We start from the raw sequence: 20,446 nt of genomic DNA, 5'->3' as shown, positions 1-20,446 counted from the left end.
TCGTAGGCAGAACAATAAATAAGTGGCAGTAACAAATATGATAAAGTAAAAAAAGTAAGAATAGTAAGTAGTCTTCTTGAGTACGAATACTGAGGTAGAAGTCTCAGTGTCTGAAGAAGCGGCAGTAAAAAGTGTCTGTAAAGTGTTGCTGAGTTAAATTAATAAATAGCCTACAGAAGGTGGCAGTGACAAATACAATAAAAAAGTATTAACACTGTGGCATAAAAATGCTCCTTAATTTCAGAATCCTGTCTGTCTGGATATTTCCGTCATAGGTTAAGGACAAAATCAAGTCCAGGCCTTCTTTTTTTTCCTGGTTCAACTTCAAGAAGCAGTTTCACTCGGATATAGCCTACATCACAATAGGAAAGAAGACACCATTGCATATTGCATTTCATGCTGACTTTAATCCAGTTACCATACAAATAAAAATAAAAACATTTTTAAATTCACTATGTTGCAGATTTTGGCAAATCAATCAAGATTAAGATATGTTAAAAACCATGGCTGAACTTTAAATCACACCTGAAATTACTTTTGTGCTATGTGGTCTGTTGTTTACTGCACATTTGGCATGTTTACTGAATGGATTTTCTGGATTTTCAAGCATTCAGGACATTTGCATGCGTGTGTAGTTTACATAATACTGTTTATACTGTAGAAATAGGAAGAGTTGTACTCAGGTTAGAAAGTTATAACCAACATAGCCTTAAATTAATATTTAAGTCGAATATTTAAATCGAGAGTCTTGCCTGCGTGCTGTTATGTACATTGAGAAATGACATGCATTAAAGAAATCATTTTATATTATTTTATGCAATTCATTTATTTGAGATGAAGTCTGCAGTCCTGCATCACTGGCTTCACAGAGCAGAATTGCAAAAATTAAGAATTTAGAGGAAAACAATAAAGCTTCAAAGACCTTTTACTTTCATAGCACCAAATTAGTTTATTATCTATTATCAAAATGATATCATTTAAGTTTTTATAAAAATAATGTCATCGCTTTTTGTCAGTTATATTTATTATAATTGACTACATGATCTCAAATTTCACAAAAATAAAATAAAAATTAGATGGAATAGGGTAACATTTTGGGAGTGTTTCAAAAACTGTGCAAGACAGAAAACATATTACACAATGTCAACAACACAGGGGATAGTTCACCCAAAAATGAAAATTCTGTCATAATTTACTCCCCCTTAAGTTGTTCCAAACCTGTATGAGTTTCCTCCTCCTGCTGCACTAAAAAGAAGAGATTTTGAAGAATGTTGGTAACGAGACAGTTGAAGGGCACCCATTGACTTCCATATTGGAAAAAAAAATACTATGGAAGTCAATGGGTGCCGTCAACTGTCTGGTTACCAACATTCTCTAAAATATCTTATTTTGTGTTCAACAGAAGAAAGAAATTCATACAGGTTTGAAACAACATGAGGGTGAGTAAATGATGACAGACTTTACATAAATTGGGTAATCTATCCCTTTACTGTTTGTCTTCATCTCTCTTTTCATTGAAATATCCCATTGGAAAGGTACATTCCCTAGCGAAGGCCGAGATCACAGTCGCTTGAAATCTGCCAGAACATTGAGAGCTGAATTCCAGCCGGCTGCGCCCATAACACCTCCACCTGAATGAGACAAGCTCAGATAAATGCAGGAGAACACAGGGGAGGTCATGCATGTCAAGCTCAACATTTACCTGACCTGGTTTTATGATACGTGATATCACACTGATAACATTTCTAAACCCAATACGTACTGTTTAAGCTTTTATTTATTCAGGCACAGACCTGGATGGCTGCCACTGCCACATAAGTACAATCCTTTGACGGGTGAGCGGTAGTCTGCGACAGAGGGCAAAGGTCTCGCCAGGTAAAGCTGATCCAAAGACATTGAGCCATGAAATATATTCTGTTGCATAAAAAATACATGTAATTAATGTTTTGAATGATATGACAAGCACATTTACTGACGTTTTGAGACAATATTATATATTATATTCTGTAATAAAAAAACTATACATTTATAAAAAGTCCATGTCAATTTCTATTAAATGAATTAAATGATATGTTCATACCCCTCCAGTGAGACCAAAGACCCTCTCAAGATCAGGAGGGGTCAGGATGTCTTTGCCCACTATTGACTTTTTAAATCCAGGTGCGTAACGTTCAACCCAGTCGAATGCTGTGAAACGGGAAACAAAGAACCTATTACAACAAAGATCGTATTACTTCAAGGCATGTGATATCACTGTGGTAGCACAAACTGTGTCACTGGGTTTAAAAAGCAGGTAGTTCATGCCCGCCTATCAGAGTGGGAATGTTGGGGCGTTCTTTAAAATGCAGAAAATATCACATAAGAATCTAGGCAAGAAACCCTGTTCTTGTATTATACATTTTATATTATACATTTCTGAAAGATCATGTGATTTTACTGTATTTTTACTCTGTTTTTGATTGTATAAATGCATGCTTGGTGAGCATGAGACTTATAATAATTTATTATAATATTTTGACCGGTAGTGTATATATTACAGTGTTGGGGTTAACGCATTACAAGTAACTTCATTTTATGTAATCAGATTACTTTTTTTGATGTAACAAGTAAAGTAATGCACTTTACTTTTTTTAGTTTAATTAAAATGCTTAAAAAAAATTTTGCTGCTGATTTAAAATTCTCTCTTTCAATAAAAAGAGTTGTACAGTATGTAACATAATCCGTAATGTTAAAGTCTCCCTGTAGTCAATCATTTGATCTCTTAAAACTTATCTTTGATCACCAAAAGGACATATTTAAAAGTTTTTTCCTTGAAAAAAATTCTTCATGCCTTAAAATAGCTTGAATGTAACTCTACACCCTTGCCTAATTTAGTATATGTGGTCCTATAAATATGCATATCAGCCCCGCCTCCACTCACTCGCACCAGCACAGAGATCCACTCGTTGATGATCACACGTTGACGTGATTGGTTACAAGGTAGTTTGACGTCAGAAACACCGGCGGTTTCAAACCGCATTTTTGAGACTGTCTTTGGTTCACTGCAGTTTTAAGGAGAAATACTCAGCAATGGTGTTGACATAAATTTGCACATGGTTTGTCTTAAAGCATTTTTAAAACACCACATAGACATATAAACAACATTAAAAGCTTGATTTTCACCACAGGGGGACTTTAAGAGGTCTTTTGTTTGTCATACATAGTTCTAGGGGTCAGGAAATATTCTAAGTGGTCAGAATATAATAATATTCTAAATGTGTTTTAAAAGAAAATGAAGGTGTATGTTATTTAGGCTATGTTTAGGCATTACTGCATTAAACACTTGCAAAAAAAGAACTTCTCAGTAAAGAAAAAAAAAACATCTGTAAGGCTTTTAAGAGAGCGAGCCTCAGCCAGGAGAGTAAAAGTAACGTACAAGTAATTTAATGCATTACTTTCCATAAAATGTAACGTTCACACTGTCCGTTTTTGGGATTGAAAACTGCATTTACTTACAGGTGTTAGTCTTGAAGTGTCCTGTTCAAACAGCAACTTATAGTGTCTTGAATACTGTCTGTATGAATGTGCAACGCGAGTCAAGCCTGTATTCTATGAATTATAGCGACATTGACCAAATATCAAAGAGGGCGACGTCCATAAGACTGAAAAGTCTTATCACTCTTGATACGACAAGAGTCCAATCAAGCCGCGAGTTCATCCATTAAATGACCATTAACCAATAACAGCTTTTATATCTGGGTGGAGAGCAAAGCATATGAGTCGCACTTGAAAACTACACGTGAAATCCACACGTACCAGATGTGGGCCGGATCTGGGCCGACACTATGTTGCTGTCTGGGCAGTCTGCGTGACATCATTAGATTTAGGTGACATCATCACAGGTTTGCGACAATACGGTTTCGGAAAACAGTCGTGACAAGCTAGTTGATTTCTTTAACGAATAACGATGCATCACACTTTGGAAGTTAAGCAGCAAGTTAAGTCGCTGTACGGAAAACGCAAGTCTTTATAACAGACAACTGGTCTAAAATGTACGGGTGTGAATTCGGTTGTATTATGCAGTTATCACTCTTATATAACTGAAGTGTAAACATTAAGAATTTAAACACAGGATTGACAACTGTATTCTGCAGCTGTGTGAACGTGGACTAATTAACGTTACTTTTTTAAGGAGTAGCGCAATACTGTACCATATTACTTTAAAAGTAACTTTCTCCAACACTGTATGTAAGCCATCTAAGACCTTTTACATACATAATCCTTATTATGCCTGTGCCAGCAAACGGTACACAAGAATGCAAATAAGGCACTAGGTACTTGTGTCAGCAAATCTCTCCCTGTCCTCGTCGGTCCAAGAGCGGCGACCCTCCATCAAATATGGCGTAAACTGGATGAAGAGAGACGCCACATGACAGCCGGGGGGCGCTAGAGTCGGATCTAGCACTGAGGGAATGGTCATTTCTATCATAGGCCTAAACAAAAACACCAGAAGATGAATCAGGATATAAAGTAAATTGCTGTGGTTTGGTGCAATGAATGGAAAACCATCACCATAAACCCCAAACCCAGAGCAACAGATTTGCTGTCTGTGAAACCCTGGTCATGACTTGCAAATTCACATATCCTGACGCCTTCATGTGTGTGTAATGTGCAAATATTAGTTTTTCCATTATATGCAGCACTGCAGGTTTTGCTGACCTGGAGGATGGGCGTCCCTGCTGGGCCTCCATGTAGGCCTCCTCCAGAACCTCCACACTCTCACAGTTCAGGTGGATTGAACACTGATGATGTGGACCTGGTTTTCCATCCGCACTGTTCGGAGCAGCCAAGAAATTAGGCAGCTTGTCCAAAGCCACTGTGCATTTGCAAAAACAGAGATCAGATAATCCCAATCAGTAAGGAATCGACAGCTTTTGCAAGGCAGCACTGTTTATATTCCTAAAATATTCTGCTTAGAAATTTGTTCTACATATCAAACAGCAACTTATTTAGACCCAAATGCTCAACATACAAGTATGTAATTTCTGCCTGAGGTGTTTTGTTTTTTATTAACTTTGTCCCCAGGTTTCACAGACAAGGCTTAAAAGCCCACTAAAGTGCTTTATAATGCGCAGCTTTGTACGATGCATTGACGTAATTTCCACAAAAACAGGAAGCTAAGGCGGGACATATTGAAAGGCTCCTCCCCCTTTTCAAATAGCCAATAGCATTTAGTTTACCTCACAGACTGCAAGTCGTACTTGACAGCATCCGCATGGAAGCGAATCCGAGCGCTGATGATACGTTGGATTCAATAGTAGAGGTGTGAATAAATTCTAGCCATTTAATTTTTAACCAACGTATTGGAAAATGGAATAAAACTCAAGCGTTTAAGCAACCGAACACACATCTCCAACCCATATTGCTCTGTGACGTGTCAGCGGTATTATAGCATAGGGGGCGGGATGCTTTAGATTCTAGAAAGCTGAAGTTGGCGGTGATGTCATAAAAAATCCGTGATCCATTTTAGCGGAAGTGAGAGACTGTAAATGTTGAATGCTTATATCTCCTAAATGTAAATTTTGTCATTGTTTGGAACACACCATCTTATTCATAACCTTAAGGCTAACATATTCATACTAAAAGCTAAAAAACTTACATTTTGATTTCAGGGGGCCTTTAAATAGTCCCAGACTAAAATGCATTATTGAGCTGTTTTAACTGAAAGCAATTTGCACTGACATATCTTGAAATATGTCAGTGCCATTGTTTTGTCTCAAGATGCACATCAGTAATGTTTTTTTCTAAGGCATGTTTTTGAACTCAACTAAGCTTAATCTAAGCCCTGTCTGTGAAACCAGGCCTATACTTTTTATTATAATACTAAAATTATAATTAGTATAAATGATTGAATTATTCGTTAATTATGAATTCATATATATTTAAATTAATAATTGGAATTAATAATTATTTAATTAATAATTATTTAAATTAAATTAGTGACTGAATATTCACCATTGAAATTAAACGACAATGAATTCCAGCTGGTATTCTTTCATGCTTCTATTGCATAATGAATTATCTTTGATCTTGTCTTGTTTGTTTGCTGAGTGTCAAGATAACGATAAAGTTTCCTGTATTTACAAAGAACCAACACTCTTCTTTTGCTGCCTTGCAAACATGTTTTTTAATGAGAAAATGCACATTTAGTTCAATGAAATTAGTCATTAAATTATCTGTAATCATACCGTTTATCTTGGTAACAGGAGAGGTGTAGTCGATCTGATCTACGGCTCTGATGAATGCCTCTGGCAGGACACCCTTTACCAGGACAACCACAGACATCAATTATTCAGAATTGTCATTAAGATTTAAGTAAAACGGTTGTTAATTTTTCCACATTATTATTAATATTATTTTTACATTGGATTAATAAAAAGTAGGTTCAATGGGATTCTTAATTTTTGCCTATATACTGTGTGTGTGTATATATATATTTCTACTGTAAACCGAACTAACACTTGCATGTGGACAGTCCAGTCAAGTCACATTTATTTATATAGCGCTTTTTACAGTACAGATTGTTTCAAAGCTGCTTTACAGAGATAACAGGAACATAATGCAAAAAAGTTTGTTTCCAGAAGAAAATAGTGTCACAGTCCAGTGATGTTTCATTTTTGTTTTAAAAAAAGTTATTAATTTAGGAGCTCTGGAGTAAACCGTAATGTCATCGTCCAGCTCAGTTCAGTTCTTGTATTAATAGTGTCAATGCAGGCAGATCAATATTATTGTTGAATATTAAATTAAATGTTAAATTTAATGTCCCAACTAAGCAAGCAAAGCCAATGGCAACAAAGGTGTAAACTGGTGGAACTGAGTGTTGTCAGTTAAAGAATAAGGTCACTCCTTGAGTAAACAGATAAAGTGACTCTTGCTCAAGGCAACAACAGAAGTTGACAGAATGGGATGACAGTAACTGTGGAAGGAATGACCTAGAAATTTCTATAATCACGAGGTCATGACCATATCTAAATGCACTGATGTAAAAACAAATGCTCTTCATTACTTTTAAACATTTAAAAATGAGCAGAACTGGCATGATCTCGGGACATACCATCAGGGCTGTACCTGTGGGGTGAGCTGTTTGAAGGTGACGTAGGGAGTGGCGTTGGACAGAACCACTTTACTGCGGACTTCAGTTCCATCTGTCAGCACAACACCCTTGGCAGAACCACCCTGACCGATAAGGACTCGTTCAACATCCTACAGGCCCCAAGAAAGGCGACAGATTAATATCCGTGGGACAACCGGTTGCTTTGAATCAATATGGCTTGCACGGAAACAATGGCTCAAGAAAACGGTCACACCTTCTTCCTGAATGCTTACTCTGTTTGTAAAAATATCTGCTCCGAGAGATCGGGCGGAGCGGGCGATTGATTGAGACACCCCACCCATTCCTCCCTCCACGTAACCCCAGGCACCTTTCTCCTTCTCCAGCTCACCCATCACATGGTGCAGCAGGACATATCTACAAGATTAAGCACAGTTTATCATACATTCTCCACAACGTCAATTACAGGATATTCAGTTCAAACACAGAAATGCCAAACTATCCTCCTCACCCACTTCCAGGATTATTTGGGCTTGTGTTTGCGCCAATCACAGAGTCAGTGGCTAATGTGGCTATCAACGGCTCTGATTCAAACCAGCGATTGAGCACCTACAGGCAAAAAAACTCAAATTTCAACAATACTGTGTGCATTTCTGGAAACATCCTCGAACTTTAACTTATTTATCAGGCAATGCTCAAAATAAATGATGCATATTTTGATCTGTATTTTTTTTAAATGTATTTTAAGTTTCTTATGCTCACCAATAAACACAATAAATAAACACACACACACACACACACACACATACTGTATATATATATATATATATATATATATATATATATATATTTGTGTGTGTGTGTGTGTGTGTGTGTGTGTGTGTGTGTGTGTGTGTGTGTGTGTGTGTGTGTGTGTGTGTGTGTGTGTGTGTGTTTATTTATATATATATAAATATAGTAAAAAATCGTAATATTGTGAAATCTGTTAATCTGCATCCATCAGTAATCAGCAGCCATTAATCCAATACAGTGACAGACATATTTTAACCTGAGCACAATCCCAACAATCTGAGGACAACAGACCTGATTTCAAGATATTGATATGAGCAAATGTAAATGTACACTGCTTGACCACTAGGGGACACAGTCCTTAAATTTCACAGAGACACTCAGACCACTTTTTGTTTGGCTTACTTTGTGTCAAATTTCTAAGAGAAAAATAATCACATAATTGTTTTTGGATTGACATAGGGTCTGGTAGTTATTCAGTCAAATATATTCAAAAATGGCATGTATTTCTTTTCTGTCAAGGTCGGGAGGAGGCATAACCCACCTTCATAACTGGAGCTGTAACAAGTTCATAGAAATTTGGTATATTCTTTCCCAACTTCAACCCTTTAAACACAGAAGCACATGGATTTTACTTTATTGCTTCAGTTTTATAAGCCCTAGTTTTACAAGACTTGCTGGCTTATTTCAGCAGCAGCAGAACAATTGTGGAAAATCTGGTTTATTGTCTGTTATATAACCATGAAGCATCATTACCAGACTTCACCAAAGGTTTCAAGCTCCTCAGGGCAGATATTCTCTTTCTCAAAGGGCCTTGAGTCAGTCCTGGAATGTCAACGGGTGGAGCATCTAAAAGAGGGTGGATGGCACAGGCCAGTGTTTCCAAATAGGTTAAAAACTCAGGATAGACCTTTAGTGATAGGACAGAGAGAAAAAAAACATATAAAATTCATATTGAGTTTTGCTTTTTACTGTCACATGCAAGTTCATGAAAGTGCTCTTGACATTGACATAAAAACCTTGGCATCTTTCTCGGAGAATTTGCCAATCTCTTTCTGGGTCATTGCCATGTCAGCTCCAAGAAGTAAAGACCGTGGTGTCCGCCCTCCTACGCCCTCCTCCAGCATCGGGGTAAATGAATAGGGGTCCCTCATGTACACCTTCAGGCTGTGTTTCTGCACAGAAAGACACACTGCTGTCATCTTAGATTAAAAGAAAAAAGCAATTAATCAAAAAATAAGTGTGCTTTTATTAAGGTGGGATACGTGTAAGGTTAGGGACAGGTTTGGTGGAACGGGAAGGTTTAAGGGAAGACTCAACAGTGTAATTATAGATGTAATTACAGAAATTGATTACAGCTGTAATGACATGCAGGTGTTTTTTTAAAAGTAAGTACAATGTAAAATATGTACACAATAAGTGCAATGTATCAAATGATTAATTTAAATGATAGTGCATCTTTAAAGACACCTCATATGTGACCCTGGATCACAAAACCAGTCTTAAGTCGCACGGGTATATTTGTGGCAATAGCCAACAAAACATTGTATGGGTCAAAATTATCGATTTTTCTTTTATGCCAAAAATCATCAGGATATTAAGTAAAGATCATGATCCATTAAAATATTTTGTAAATTTCCCACCTTAAATATATAAAAAATGTATTTTTGTGAGTGGATGCAGCACAATCGCCTATAGAAAGGGACAACTTTAAAGGCGATTTTCCATTATTTAGATTTTTCTGCACCCTCAGATTCCAAATTTTCAAATAGTTGTATCTCGGCCAAATATTGTCATATCCTAACAAACGTAATATCAATGGAAAGATTATGTATTCAGCTTTCAGATGATGTATAAATCTCAATTTAAAAAAAATTACACATAAGACTGGTTTTGTGGTCCAGGGTCACATATAAAGCGGGACATTTGTTTCTTCCCCTTTTGAAAAAGAAGTGTGCTTATTGTATTGAATGTGCACTTGTAGTGTGCTTTAAATCTTAAAAGTATATGATTTAAAAAAACTTGCAGATAATGAAATAAAAGGCCACAATTTTAAGGTGTCTTTGTTACACTGTAATTATACATTTAAGTACTGAGTAATATTAAGCAACTACACGTACTTACCATAGGGTTATGATTAGGGTTTGGTGTGGTTTAGGGTTAGTTGCATGTCATTATGCATACTTAACTGTTATTACTATAGTAATTGCATGTATCGTGTAACAATGACACTGTAAAATAAAGTGTTACCCAATTTTTTGACTGTTTCTTAACTCACTTAAATTTTACTTTTAAAGTACATTTTAAATCATTGTTTTAATAATATTTGATCATTCTTTAAGTACGCTTATTTTGATGTGTTGGCAAACATACTAAACTAAATTTGAGCATAATTTGAACAGCAGTGTGTTATTTGATGTTACATTTAAAGATAATATATTTTACATGTATTAAATTGCAACTTTCATCATTACAAATGTGTAATTACAAATGCATTTCATTACAGTTTCAGTAGAAATAACATTAAAGTATATTTTAGTTTACCATTAGTTTTTGTCAGTATATTCAAAAGTACAATAAAATCATATTTCAAAGAAACCAGGAGAAATTATTAAATTACATATATTTACTTAAAGTCAGCATAAAACCGAAGTTGTGATAGTCTTTATTTCCCTTTTGTGACGTATATCCGAGTGAAGCTGCTTCTCGAACAAGAAAAAATGTAAGGCGGGACTTGATTTTGTCCTTTGGAAATTGATTGGATGGTTGTGGTTTGCTATTGCTGTGATGTCATGTGAGTGACAGGTTGCCACGCCCTTACGCCAGTAAACACATCATCACAGAAGAGAAGAGAAGAGAAGTCACTGCAAGGGTAGCGGAAGTTATTTTGATTAAATATTACCAGAGCACATGAATTAAAAAAAATTATAATAATGATGTTCACAGATAAATCATTTATAGTAAATACTGCAATATTCCATAAAGAAACAAGAATTGTCAATTTGGATTTCATGGAAACTTTAAGTCCAATTTAAGTATGTCAAAGAAAAGCACACTTAAGTTCATCTAATTGCAATATTTACAATTAAAACATTACATTCAGTTCACATTTAAGTTTGGTCTTTTAAAGTATGCTATATTATTTTCGTAATAAGTAGGCTACTCCATTTAAAAGTATGCTAAAGTGTGCTTCTTTTTCACAAGGTTTGACAGGTCTGTCTAAAGCGCTACACTAGAGATAGTCAAAAAAGGAAGAAGAGAATGGGGCATGGGGCATGTAACACCTTGAGCTCCAGGTCCTGGTAGATGTGTGGACGCAGCAAACTGAGCAGATACGAGGCCCTGGAAAAGTGGAACCCTGAACATAAAAATAAACAGCCCATTACAGTCATGCAAACTACAGTGATCCAAAGCAGACACTCTTTTTAATATTTCTTTAGGGTCAATCATCAACTTAACCCTTTCATGCATGAATTATGATAACCTCGGTCAGGATTTTTTTCCTATGTGTTTTTATTGCTCTTAGGGCATGAAAAGCAAGAATTGATAATTATATGATTTTTTTTACAAATTTTTCAAAGAGATCTTCAGATGTCCACTTGAGTGGACAGCATGCGGTTATGGTTTAAACTGAAGATATACTGTATTAAATATAAGACAATAATCAAACAGATAAAGTGTGTGAATTTAACAAACTAATCAATACAATTATATCAAATCATGTGAAAACTATCAAATATACACAAAAAATATAAATGCAAAATATTGCAAAGGCTTCATACAACTTCATACAAGTTGCACTTTGCGTATCTTTGATATTAGAACATGAGGACGTGATTCCATCATAATTTTCTACAGTCTGTCAAGGTACAACTGTGGAAACCACTCAGATGCTCCCTCCAGTGCACCAGAGTATGGAGATTTACCCTTATTAGCTGATAATTCTGATTATGTTCAAGATGGACATGCACATTTCTATCATAGCCCTCCTCTGAGAAAACCTATACATTTTTTCAATCTCATCTGAAATGATCAGTGTTGGGGGTAACGCATTACAAGTAACATACTTGATGTTACAAGTAAAGTAATGTGTTTCAAGTAACATGCATTTCCTAATCAAATTACTTTTTGATCTAACAAGTAATTAACTACAAGTAATGTGCATTACCTAATCAGATTATTTTTTGATGTAATGAGTAAAGAAACGCATTACAAGTAACATGCATTACCTAATCAGATTACTTTTTGATCTAACAAGTAATTAACTACAAGTAATGTGCATTACCTAATCAGATTATTTTTTGATGTAATGAGTAAAGAAAGGCATTACAAGTAACATGCATTACGTAATCAGATTACTTTTTGATGTTATGAGTAAAGAAACGCATTACAATAACGTACATTACATAATCAGATTTACTTTTTGATGTTATGAGTAAGGAAACTAGTGGTGGGCCGTTATCGGCGTTAACGTGCTGCGTTAACGCGAGACTCTTATCGCGCGATAAAAAAAATATCGCCGTTAATCTATTCTCCAAGTTGGGTTGGAAGCTGGCTAATAAGCAATGCTGACGCAATCTACCCGCGGCCGCGAGGAACACCCGCCTGCAACGCATCATATTCGTCGTCATCTTAAGTAAACACGGCTGAAAGTGAAAGCTGGTGAAAAAGATCGGTGCAACGAGCAGCAGCAAACTATATAGACAGAGTGTGTGGGGTTAACAGTTCGGTAAGTTAACACGCGACTAATCCGTTCTACCACCTCAAATTCAAAACGAAACATATCACTGAATACCAGCGCGCGCGTATTATTCCCAATATATCTGAGTGGTGTAGAACATAATCTCTGTCTGCGCCCGATTTTGAGAATCGTTGTTGTGTTTCTTTTTAACTGAAAAGACATCAGTTAGACAATATTCTAATTTTAAATTTGGGGTTTCATAAGCTCCAAGCCATAATAAACATTAGACCTACTTAAGTCTCTGCAGCTAGTGTACAATATATGTACTCAAAACTACATACACCCTTTAAAAAAAAAAATACATTTAGCAGTTGTTTAGCAGGGTCTGTGTAACCTGTTCTAAAATGGTTTTATTATAATATATATCGTTATTGCAAGAGGCTGCAATGTAGGCCTATATCACAATATGAATTTTAGGCCATATCGCCCATCCCTAATAGATAGCCTAGTTGATAATAATAAGGCCTACCTAATGTTGCCTACGGACGTTAACAGTACAGTAGTAACTTTTACAGTCTATGAGTAGAACAGCTTTCTCAAGCAGTTTGTGATGCATTTTGGAAACAGGAGATGAGCCCCTGGTCTAATGCGCCACCTGGCTTGAGAAACCCGCTCTCAAAGACTTACTTTTATAGTCATTATTTGGGTAGCACACATATTCTGAATGCCTTCGGCAGAATTCAAATGAGCCATTTTAATCTAGATTAATCTAGATTAATTTCAAAATTAATCTAGATTAATCTAGATTAAAAAAATTAATCTATGCCCACCTCTAAAGGAAACGCATTACAAGTAACATGCATTACGTAATCAGATTACTTTTTGATGTTATGAGTAAAAAAATGCATTACAATAACATGCATTACGAAATCAGATTACTTTTTGATCTAACAAGTAATGCATTACAAGTGTCATACATTATGTAATCACATGACTTTTTTCGATGTCAATGAAAATTACATTCTAATAATACAAATACATTTATTTACAGTAAAAAAGGTTTTTAAGTTTTAAGTTTCAAAAACAAGATTCACATTATAATTATGAATCGTAGCTGAAATATAGCAATTGATGCATGACGTCCACTACAGTGCACATGTGGAGTTTTCTCTCAATCTAAAATCAAAACGTGGAAAATTTTACTGTGATATGACTCATTAGATATTGCTTGATGCTGCAATATTGTTTTTACCTACAAGAGTCTCCTAGGATAGAAGGAATGGGTGGATATTCCGGAGCAACTTGGCATGTCTGACTGACCCTTGGCCATCTTGGTTTGGAGGGGAAAAAAATCGAAACACAAAGGCTTGCCACTTGGTTGCAATTTATAGGATGATGCACCAGGGTCCAATGAAGAGGCTGATGTGCAACTTTTAAAAACCCGTGCAAATTCAAGAAAATGCTTTTTTAATAGTCAAGTCAAGTCAAGTCAAGTTTATTTATATAGCGCTTTTCACAACACAGGTTGTATCAAAGCAGCTTCACAGTAATAAATTAGAACAATACATCAATGTTTGTTTCTAGTGGAACGTCTACGTTCGGTAATGCTGATCAATAGTATCGTTGATTGATTAATTTAATTAAATATCCCCAAATATCCCCAACTGAGCAAGCCAAAGGCAACAGTGGCAAGGAACCGAAAAACTCCATCAGGTGACCTAATGGAGAAAAAAAAAACCTTGGGAGAACCCGGGCTCAGTCGGGGGCCAGTTCTCCTCTGGCGTTTATGAACTAGAGGTCGGATTTAACTGTAGGATTAAAAGTATTATATGAATGCCTTGCTGAAGAGATGCGTCTTTAATCTAGTTTTAAACTGGGAGAGCGAGTCTGAGCAACGAACAGTATCCGGAAGACTATTCCAGAGTTTTGGTGCTAAATGTGAAAATGCTCTCCCTCCTTTGGTGGACCTAGATATCCTAGGTATGACCAAAAGTCTCGAATTTAGTGACCTTAAAGAGCGCGATGGATTATAGGGCGATAGAAGATCGGTTAAATAGACTGGAGCTAAGCCGTTTAGGGCTTTATAAGTCAGTAGCAATACCTTGTAATTAATACGGGACTTTATAGGTAACCAATGTAGGGATGATAAAATCGGTGTTATATGATCATATTTTCTTGATCTAGTTAGAACTCTAGCGGCGGCATTTTGGACTAACTGTAGCTTGTTTATTAAGGATGCAGGACAACCGGCTAATAACGCATTACAGTAATCTAGTCTCGAGGTCATGAATGCATGAACTAACTTTTCTGCGTCAGAAACTGACAGCATAGTACGTAGCTTAGCAATGTTTCTAAGGTGGAAAAAGGCTGTTCTTGTAACATATGAAATATGATTTTCAAAAGACAGGTTGCAGTCTAATATAACACCCAGGTCTTTTACTGTAGAGGATGAAGTAACAGGACATCCTACTATGTTAAAGTTGTATTGTGAGAGGTTTTGTGGGTGGTTTTTTGAACCGATAAGTAGTACCTCTGTCTTGTCTGGATTTAATAAAAGAAAATTATGCGTCATCCAATCTTTTATATCTTTAACACACTCTGTCAATTTGGATAATTTAGCGTTTTCATCTGGCCGTGATGAAATATAGATTTGAGTGTCATCAGCATAACAATGGAAACTAATTCCATGTTTCCTTATAATATTTCCAAGTGGTAGCATATATATTGAGAATAATAGAGGGCCTAACACAGATCCCTGCGGCACTCCATAGTTTACTGGAGTTATGATAGATTTTTCTCCATTTAAATAAACAAAATGGTAGCGGTCAGATAAATACGATCTAAACCAGCTTAATGCTTGTCCTTGAACACCAGTATAATTTTGTAGTCGATCTAAGAGTATTGTATGATCTATAGTATCGAACGCAGCACTAAGATCAAGTAAAACTAATATTGAGATACAGCCTTGGTCAGAAGCTAAAAGTAAATCATTTGTGATTTTAACGAGCGCAGTTTCAGTGCTATGATGCGGCCTGAATCCAGACTGAAACTTTTCATAGGTGTCATTTTCTTGTAAGAAAGAGCCCAGTTGAGCGGACACAACTTTTTCTAGTATTTTAGACATAAAAGGTAGATTTGAAATGGGTCTATAATTTACTAGATTATTCGGATCTAATTGTGGTTTCTTAATGAGAGGTTTTATAACTGCCAGTTTAAATGTTTTTGGAACATAACCTAAAGATAAAGACGAGTTAATAATATTGAGGAGAGGCTCTTCCACTACAGGTAACACTTCTTTCAATAGTTTAGTTGGTATGGGATCTAATAAACATGTTGTTGTTTTAGAGGAAATGATAAATTTATTTAACTCTTTTTGTTCTATAGTTGAAAAGCACTGTAATTGTTCTTGCGGCGTGATAATTGAGGCTGAATTATAAGGCGCGATTGAGGATTGAACGTTTACAATTGTGGTTCTGATGTTTTCTATTTTCTCAGTGAAGAACTTCATGAAATCATTACTACTAAACTGTAATGGAATACTTTGTTCAGGAGACATCTGTTTATTTGTTAGTCTCGCCACGGTGTTAAATAAGAACTTAGGATTGTTATGGTTGTTTTCTATTAGTTTGCGTAGATGCTCAGCCCTGGCCGCTTTTAGGGCCTTTTTATAACGTGACATACTGTCTTTCCATGCGATTCTAAAGACCTCTAAGTTGGTTTGTTTCCATTTACGCTCTAAATTACGGGTTTCTCTCTTTAGAACACGCGTAGTACTGTTGTACCATGGTGCTTTACTTTTCTCTCTGACCTTTTTTAATCTAATGGGCGCAACAATATCCAATGATCCAGAGAGAATGGTGCTCATAGTGCTAGTTAATTCCTCAAGTTCATCTGTTTGTTTGGGTTCACTGAGCAGCTGAGACAGATCCGATAAGCTGTTTGAAAAATTATCTATGGTGGATGGAAGGATTGTTCTGCCTAATCGATAACGCGGCGCAGCATGATATATTACAGGAGTACGTAATATGCAAGTTACCATGTAATGGTCAGTGACATCGTCACTTTGTGGAATGATATCTATATCGGTTGGATCGGTTCCATGTGATATAATTAAATCGAGTGTATGATTAAATCGATGAGTCGGTCCGGTAATGTTTTGCTTGACCCCAAAGGAGTTTAATAAATCTGTAAACGCAGCCCCTAACGCATCATTTTGATTATCTACATGGATATTAAAGTCTCCAACAATTAATGCTTTATCGAAGTTAACTAATAGGTCTGAGAGAAAATCTGCAAACTCTTTTAGGAAATCAGCGTAAGGCCCAGGCGGTCTATATACGGTAGCCAAGGCTAGAGATAATAGGGATGTTTTTCGAACATCTAAGAGCGTAACATTTAGTACAAGTACTTCAAATGAAATAAACTTATAACCCGTTTTCTGAGTAACATTGAGAAAATCTCTATAGATTGTTGCAACACCGCCGCCACGACCATTCAGACGGGGCTCGTGCTTATAGGAGTATCCTGATGGAGTAGACTCATTTAAACCGAAATAATCATTTGGTTTAAGCCAGGTTTCAGTAAGGCAAAGTACATCGAAGCTATTATCTGTGACTATTTCATTTACAATAACTGCCTTAGGTGTGAGTGATCTAATGTTTAGAAGACCTAGCTTTAAAAATTGTTTTTGATTACCAATAGCAACATTTTCTGGTTTAATAACAATTAGATTTTTTCTAGATCCTGCAGTAGATTTATGATTTGATCTCACTAAACGAGGAATAGACAGTTTCTATGCAATGTTCTACACTATTTATATCAGTTAAATTGGTGCAGCAGAGACTATGATTTGGACTTTTGTTTACTAGTCAAAAGGTATTTAACATTTTGGAGATGTTATCTGACAGAAGATCCGATCCGAATAGCTGTCCACTGTAGTGACCACTATGCGTGAAAGGGTTAAACCAAAAATTCTTAGACTACATACTGTATGAGTTCTGAGTTTGTAATTACTGATGAAAACAAAAGTGTTTTGAGAACCAGAACTTGGCCAACCTTGGTCTGGGTGATAAACCAAAACTCACACCTGGAACAATCTCTTCAGATACGGCTGCTCCTCCAAGGACATGTCTGCGCTCCAGGACTGCTGTTTTCAACCCTCCCTTCTGCAGATATGCTGACTGGGCAAATTACAACAGAACGTTTCTTGAGATGAAACTGTTGTGCAATCATTAGGCAGCAACATATGTTGAGAACATATCTAGTGTATACTTACAGCGATAAGGCCATTGTGACCTGAAAAGAAAGAAAAGGGTTTTAGGCTGTTTTTAGGCTGTTCAAAAGAGTCTAAATTCTACAATCTTTTAAGGGCTGCCAACTCTCACGCAATTGACACTTTTCACACGCTCTCACGCCACACATCCATTTTCTCACGCACAGAAAAATTGCGGAGCAAAGAGTTACTTTTAATATCAAACTAATTGCCCCTCAGTTCAAGTGTACGTGAACCGATCATCTAGACAGACAGATAGATAGATAGACAGACAGATAGACAGACAGACAGACAGTCAACTTACTGAAAGTATACATAATATTGACCAATTAGTGTTTTTCAACCACAGAAAGAGGTCAATATAACAGCAGGAGAACAATTATGTCACATAACGTTACATTTACCTCAGGAAAGCCATTTAATGACCATAGCATGCTAACTGAATAGAAAAAAATAGCTAGAGAGGAGATTTTGCTGAGCACTATTACATATTTATTATATTTTTACTTATGTCATTAAATAATTGTTATTATAACAAAAGCTGCATTATATTTAATTTAATTTGTTATTTTTAACCTTTAGTAATACCAGCAGATTGGGCCCTCTATGTTTACAGCATTAGGTGAGATAATTTTTTTAAATAAAATTTAAAATAAACATGTATCCAAATTAGTCAATTTTGAATCAAAATCGGAATCAAATCACAAGAATGGAATTGAAATCTTGAAATTTTTGTCAAGCAATAATAAAAACTGTATCCTACCAGTCATTGTACAGTGTAAACATTGTAACATGTTGTCACTAAACTTCATAAAATTCTATTTAGTTACCAAATGTTTTGACAATCACAATTACACTTATTGTGATGCAATGTTTGTTTTTACTCACTCCAAGCTAAACTCAAAAGTTGGCAGCCCTGGAATAACTGGTTTTGAAGTATTGAATGCTTGCAAGTTTTGCATTTGATACAATAGAGATTTCGTAGCTGCAACAACTCATGAATGCGGCATTATTTTCTCCTGAAACATGATGATTGTGAAAGAGTGAGTGTGGTTTAAAGTATGCAGGAGTTTGAGACAACATTTTTAGAAATGATTTTTAAAAAAGTATAAAGGGTAGAACACTGCATGTTTTAATTTACAGTACGCAAACTTTTATTCCTGCAGGGGGAGCATGGAGGCTCAGCAAAGCGAATTACATATTAAATCACATTCAAATCTTTGGACGTTTTTGGTCTCACTGGGGACGTTTGTAAATAGAAACCCTTAATCGTTTAAAAAATATCGAACCCAAAGATTAGTATATGGAATACACATTTAAATTCCCTCAAGTTTATATGAAATTATTTTAACAAAAACAATCCTCACAACGACTCAAACACGATCGTGATTGGCCCATTCTGAGGAACGATGAGAAAAGTAACAGGTCCCACGTGACTAAGTTGTCTATGCGATACTTCCATAACAGACTGAATAATAATTTATAGTCAATAAATAGTAAATTTATAATAATTTAGCCAACGACACTGGAAAATGTAAAAAAAAAAAAAAAAATACACTATGAGGAGTTCACATAAAATAATTATTTACAACCATGTTATATGACCAATCGGAGAAAACGCACGGGCAGTAAGCCCCGCCCACTCAAGCACTCAATTTCGAGCACATTGCCATGCTACATTTTTATTGTGTTTCTTTAGTCCGTGTATTAATGTCATAGCATACCTGCGCCGATAACAATCGCGTCATATTGAGGTTTGAGGGCAGTGCAGCTGTGGTTACCGCGCCTTGACACTGAAATAAACCCTCTGTGCGCGCGACATGCCCCGACAGCCGCAGCCATGATGAATCCTGACAGCCCTCAAACCCGAACCCGAAGCTTTAGCTTAAACTCCTCAACTCCTCCCCTCAACACTCTATATTGGGGGAAAACTCTTATGGAAAACTCCCAAGTCCAAGGTGTTGTTCTCCTTTTCTGAGAACATCCCGCCCCCACATGTAAAACAATTCTCAACAATCAGAGGCTAAAGATCAGGGGCCCGCGCTATAAGGCATCTGTGGAAAAGCAGGGTTAAAATGTAAAAATAAATAAATTACACAAATAAATAACATTAAATTAAATATTATAAAATTATTAATATATTTTTTTCACAGTAAATTGGCTCTATATGCATAAAAATATATACGCTATAGGCCTATTTTTACATTTTAGCATGGATTATCACTTCACATTTGGAGATAATGCTATTAGGCACATAACAAACAATATAATACATAATACATACCATGCACCATGTATGTTTTTTGAACCAGGGCTGTCATTCACATTCAAGTTTGGTGGTGACCTCACTTTAGTAGCCTATAGCAAGGTTTAATAAAAGGTTGCTGCCTTAAATTTTTAAGTACAATCAGCTTGAATGTTTAAGTCATTTCAACTTAAATTAGTGACTTAAAAATTAGTTGAATCTAGTATAACTTTAAAAAAGTAGCAAATTGCTTAACTTGTTTTGATGAGTTAAAGCAATGTAAAAAACACATGTTGTCATAACTTATTGATCACTGTAAAAAATCCAACTTACGTTTTGTATGACAAACTCAGTTTTTAAAGTTTATTC

General features: G+C 35.9%; 1 protein-coding gene across 1 annotated transcript; it reads right to left on the bottom strand.

Annotated features, from left to right (window-relative positions):
• Nucleotides 1–387: 387 nt before the first annotated feature.
• pyroxd2 (pyridine nucleotide-disulphide oxidoreductase domain 2) lies at nt 388–19,737 on the bottom strand. Its single transcript, XM_081351968.1, has 16 exons — nt 19,557–19,737; nt 17,836–17,855; nt 17,647–17,740; nt 11,164–11,237; nt 8,899–9,054; nt 8,636–8,789; nt 8,424–8,485; nt 7,602–7,699; nt 7,366–7,507; nt 7,108–7,242; nt 6,228–6,300; nt 4,699–4,855; nt 4,318–4,472; nt 2,081–2,187; nt 1,794–1,914; nt 388–1,631 (listed from the first exon to the last, which is right to left on the bottom strand). The coding sequence occupies exons 1-16, from the start codon at nt 19,672–19,674 to the stop codon at nt 1,561–1,563; spliced, it is 1,737 nt and encodes a 578-aa protein (XP_081208094.1). The 5' UTR covers nt 19,675–19,737; the 3' UTR covers nt 388–1,560.
• Between the last annotated feature and the right edge of the window lie 709 nt (nt 19,738–20,446).

The sequence above is a fragment of the Scardinius erythrophthalmus genome, assembly GCF_964197995.2.
Source record: "Scardinius erythrophthalmus genome assembly, chromosome: 21".
NCBI classification, from domain to species: Eukaryota; Metazoa; Chordata; class Actinopteri; order Cypriniformes; family Leuciscidae; genus Scardinius; species Scardinius erythrophthalmus.
This window is presented reverse-complemented; position numbering and strand designations above follow the sequence as displayed.

What these genes read in the sequence shown, in the direction of transcription:
- pyroxd2 (XM_081351968.1), bottom strand. Translation starts at nt 19,674, where the DNA reads ATGGCTGCGGCTGTCGGGGCATGTCGCGCGCACAGAGGGTTTATTTCA. An exon ending in TCCTGTTACCAAGATAAACG is followed by an intron (nt 4,856 to 6,227) that starts GTATGATTACAG and finishes GCAAATGCACAG; the next exon opens with TGGCTTTGGACAAGCTGCCT. An exon ending in GGAGAGATTTGCTGACACAA is followed by an intron (nt 2,188 to 4,317) that starts GTACCTAGTGCC and finishes CCCGTTTCACAG; the next exon opens with CATTCGACTGGGTTGAACGT.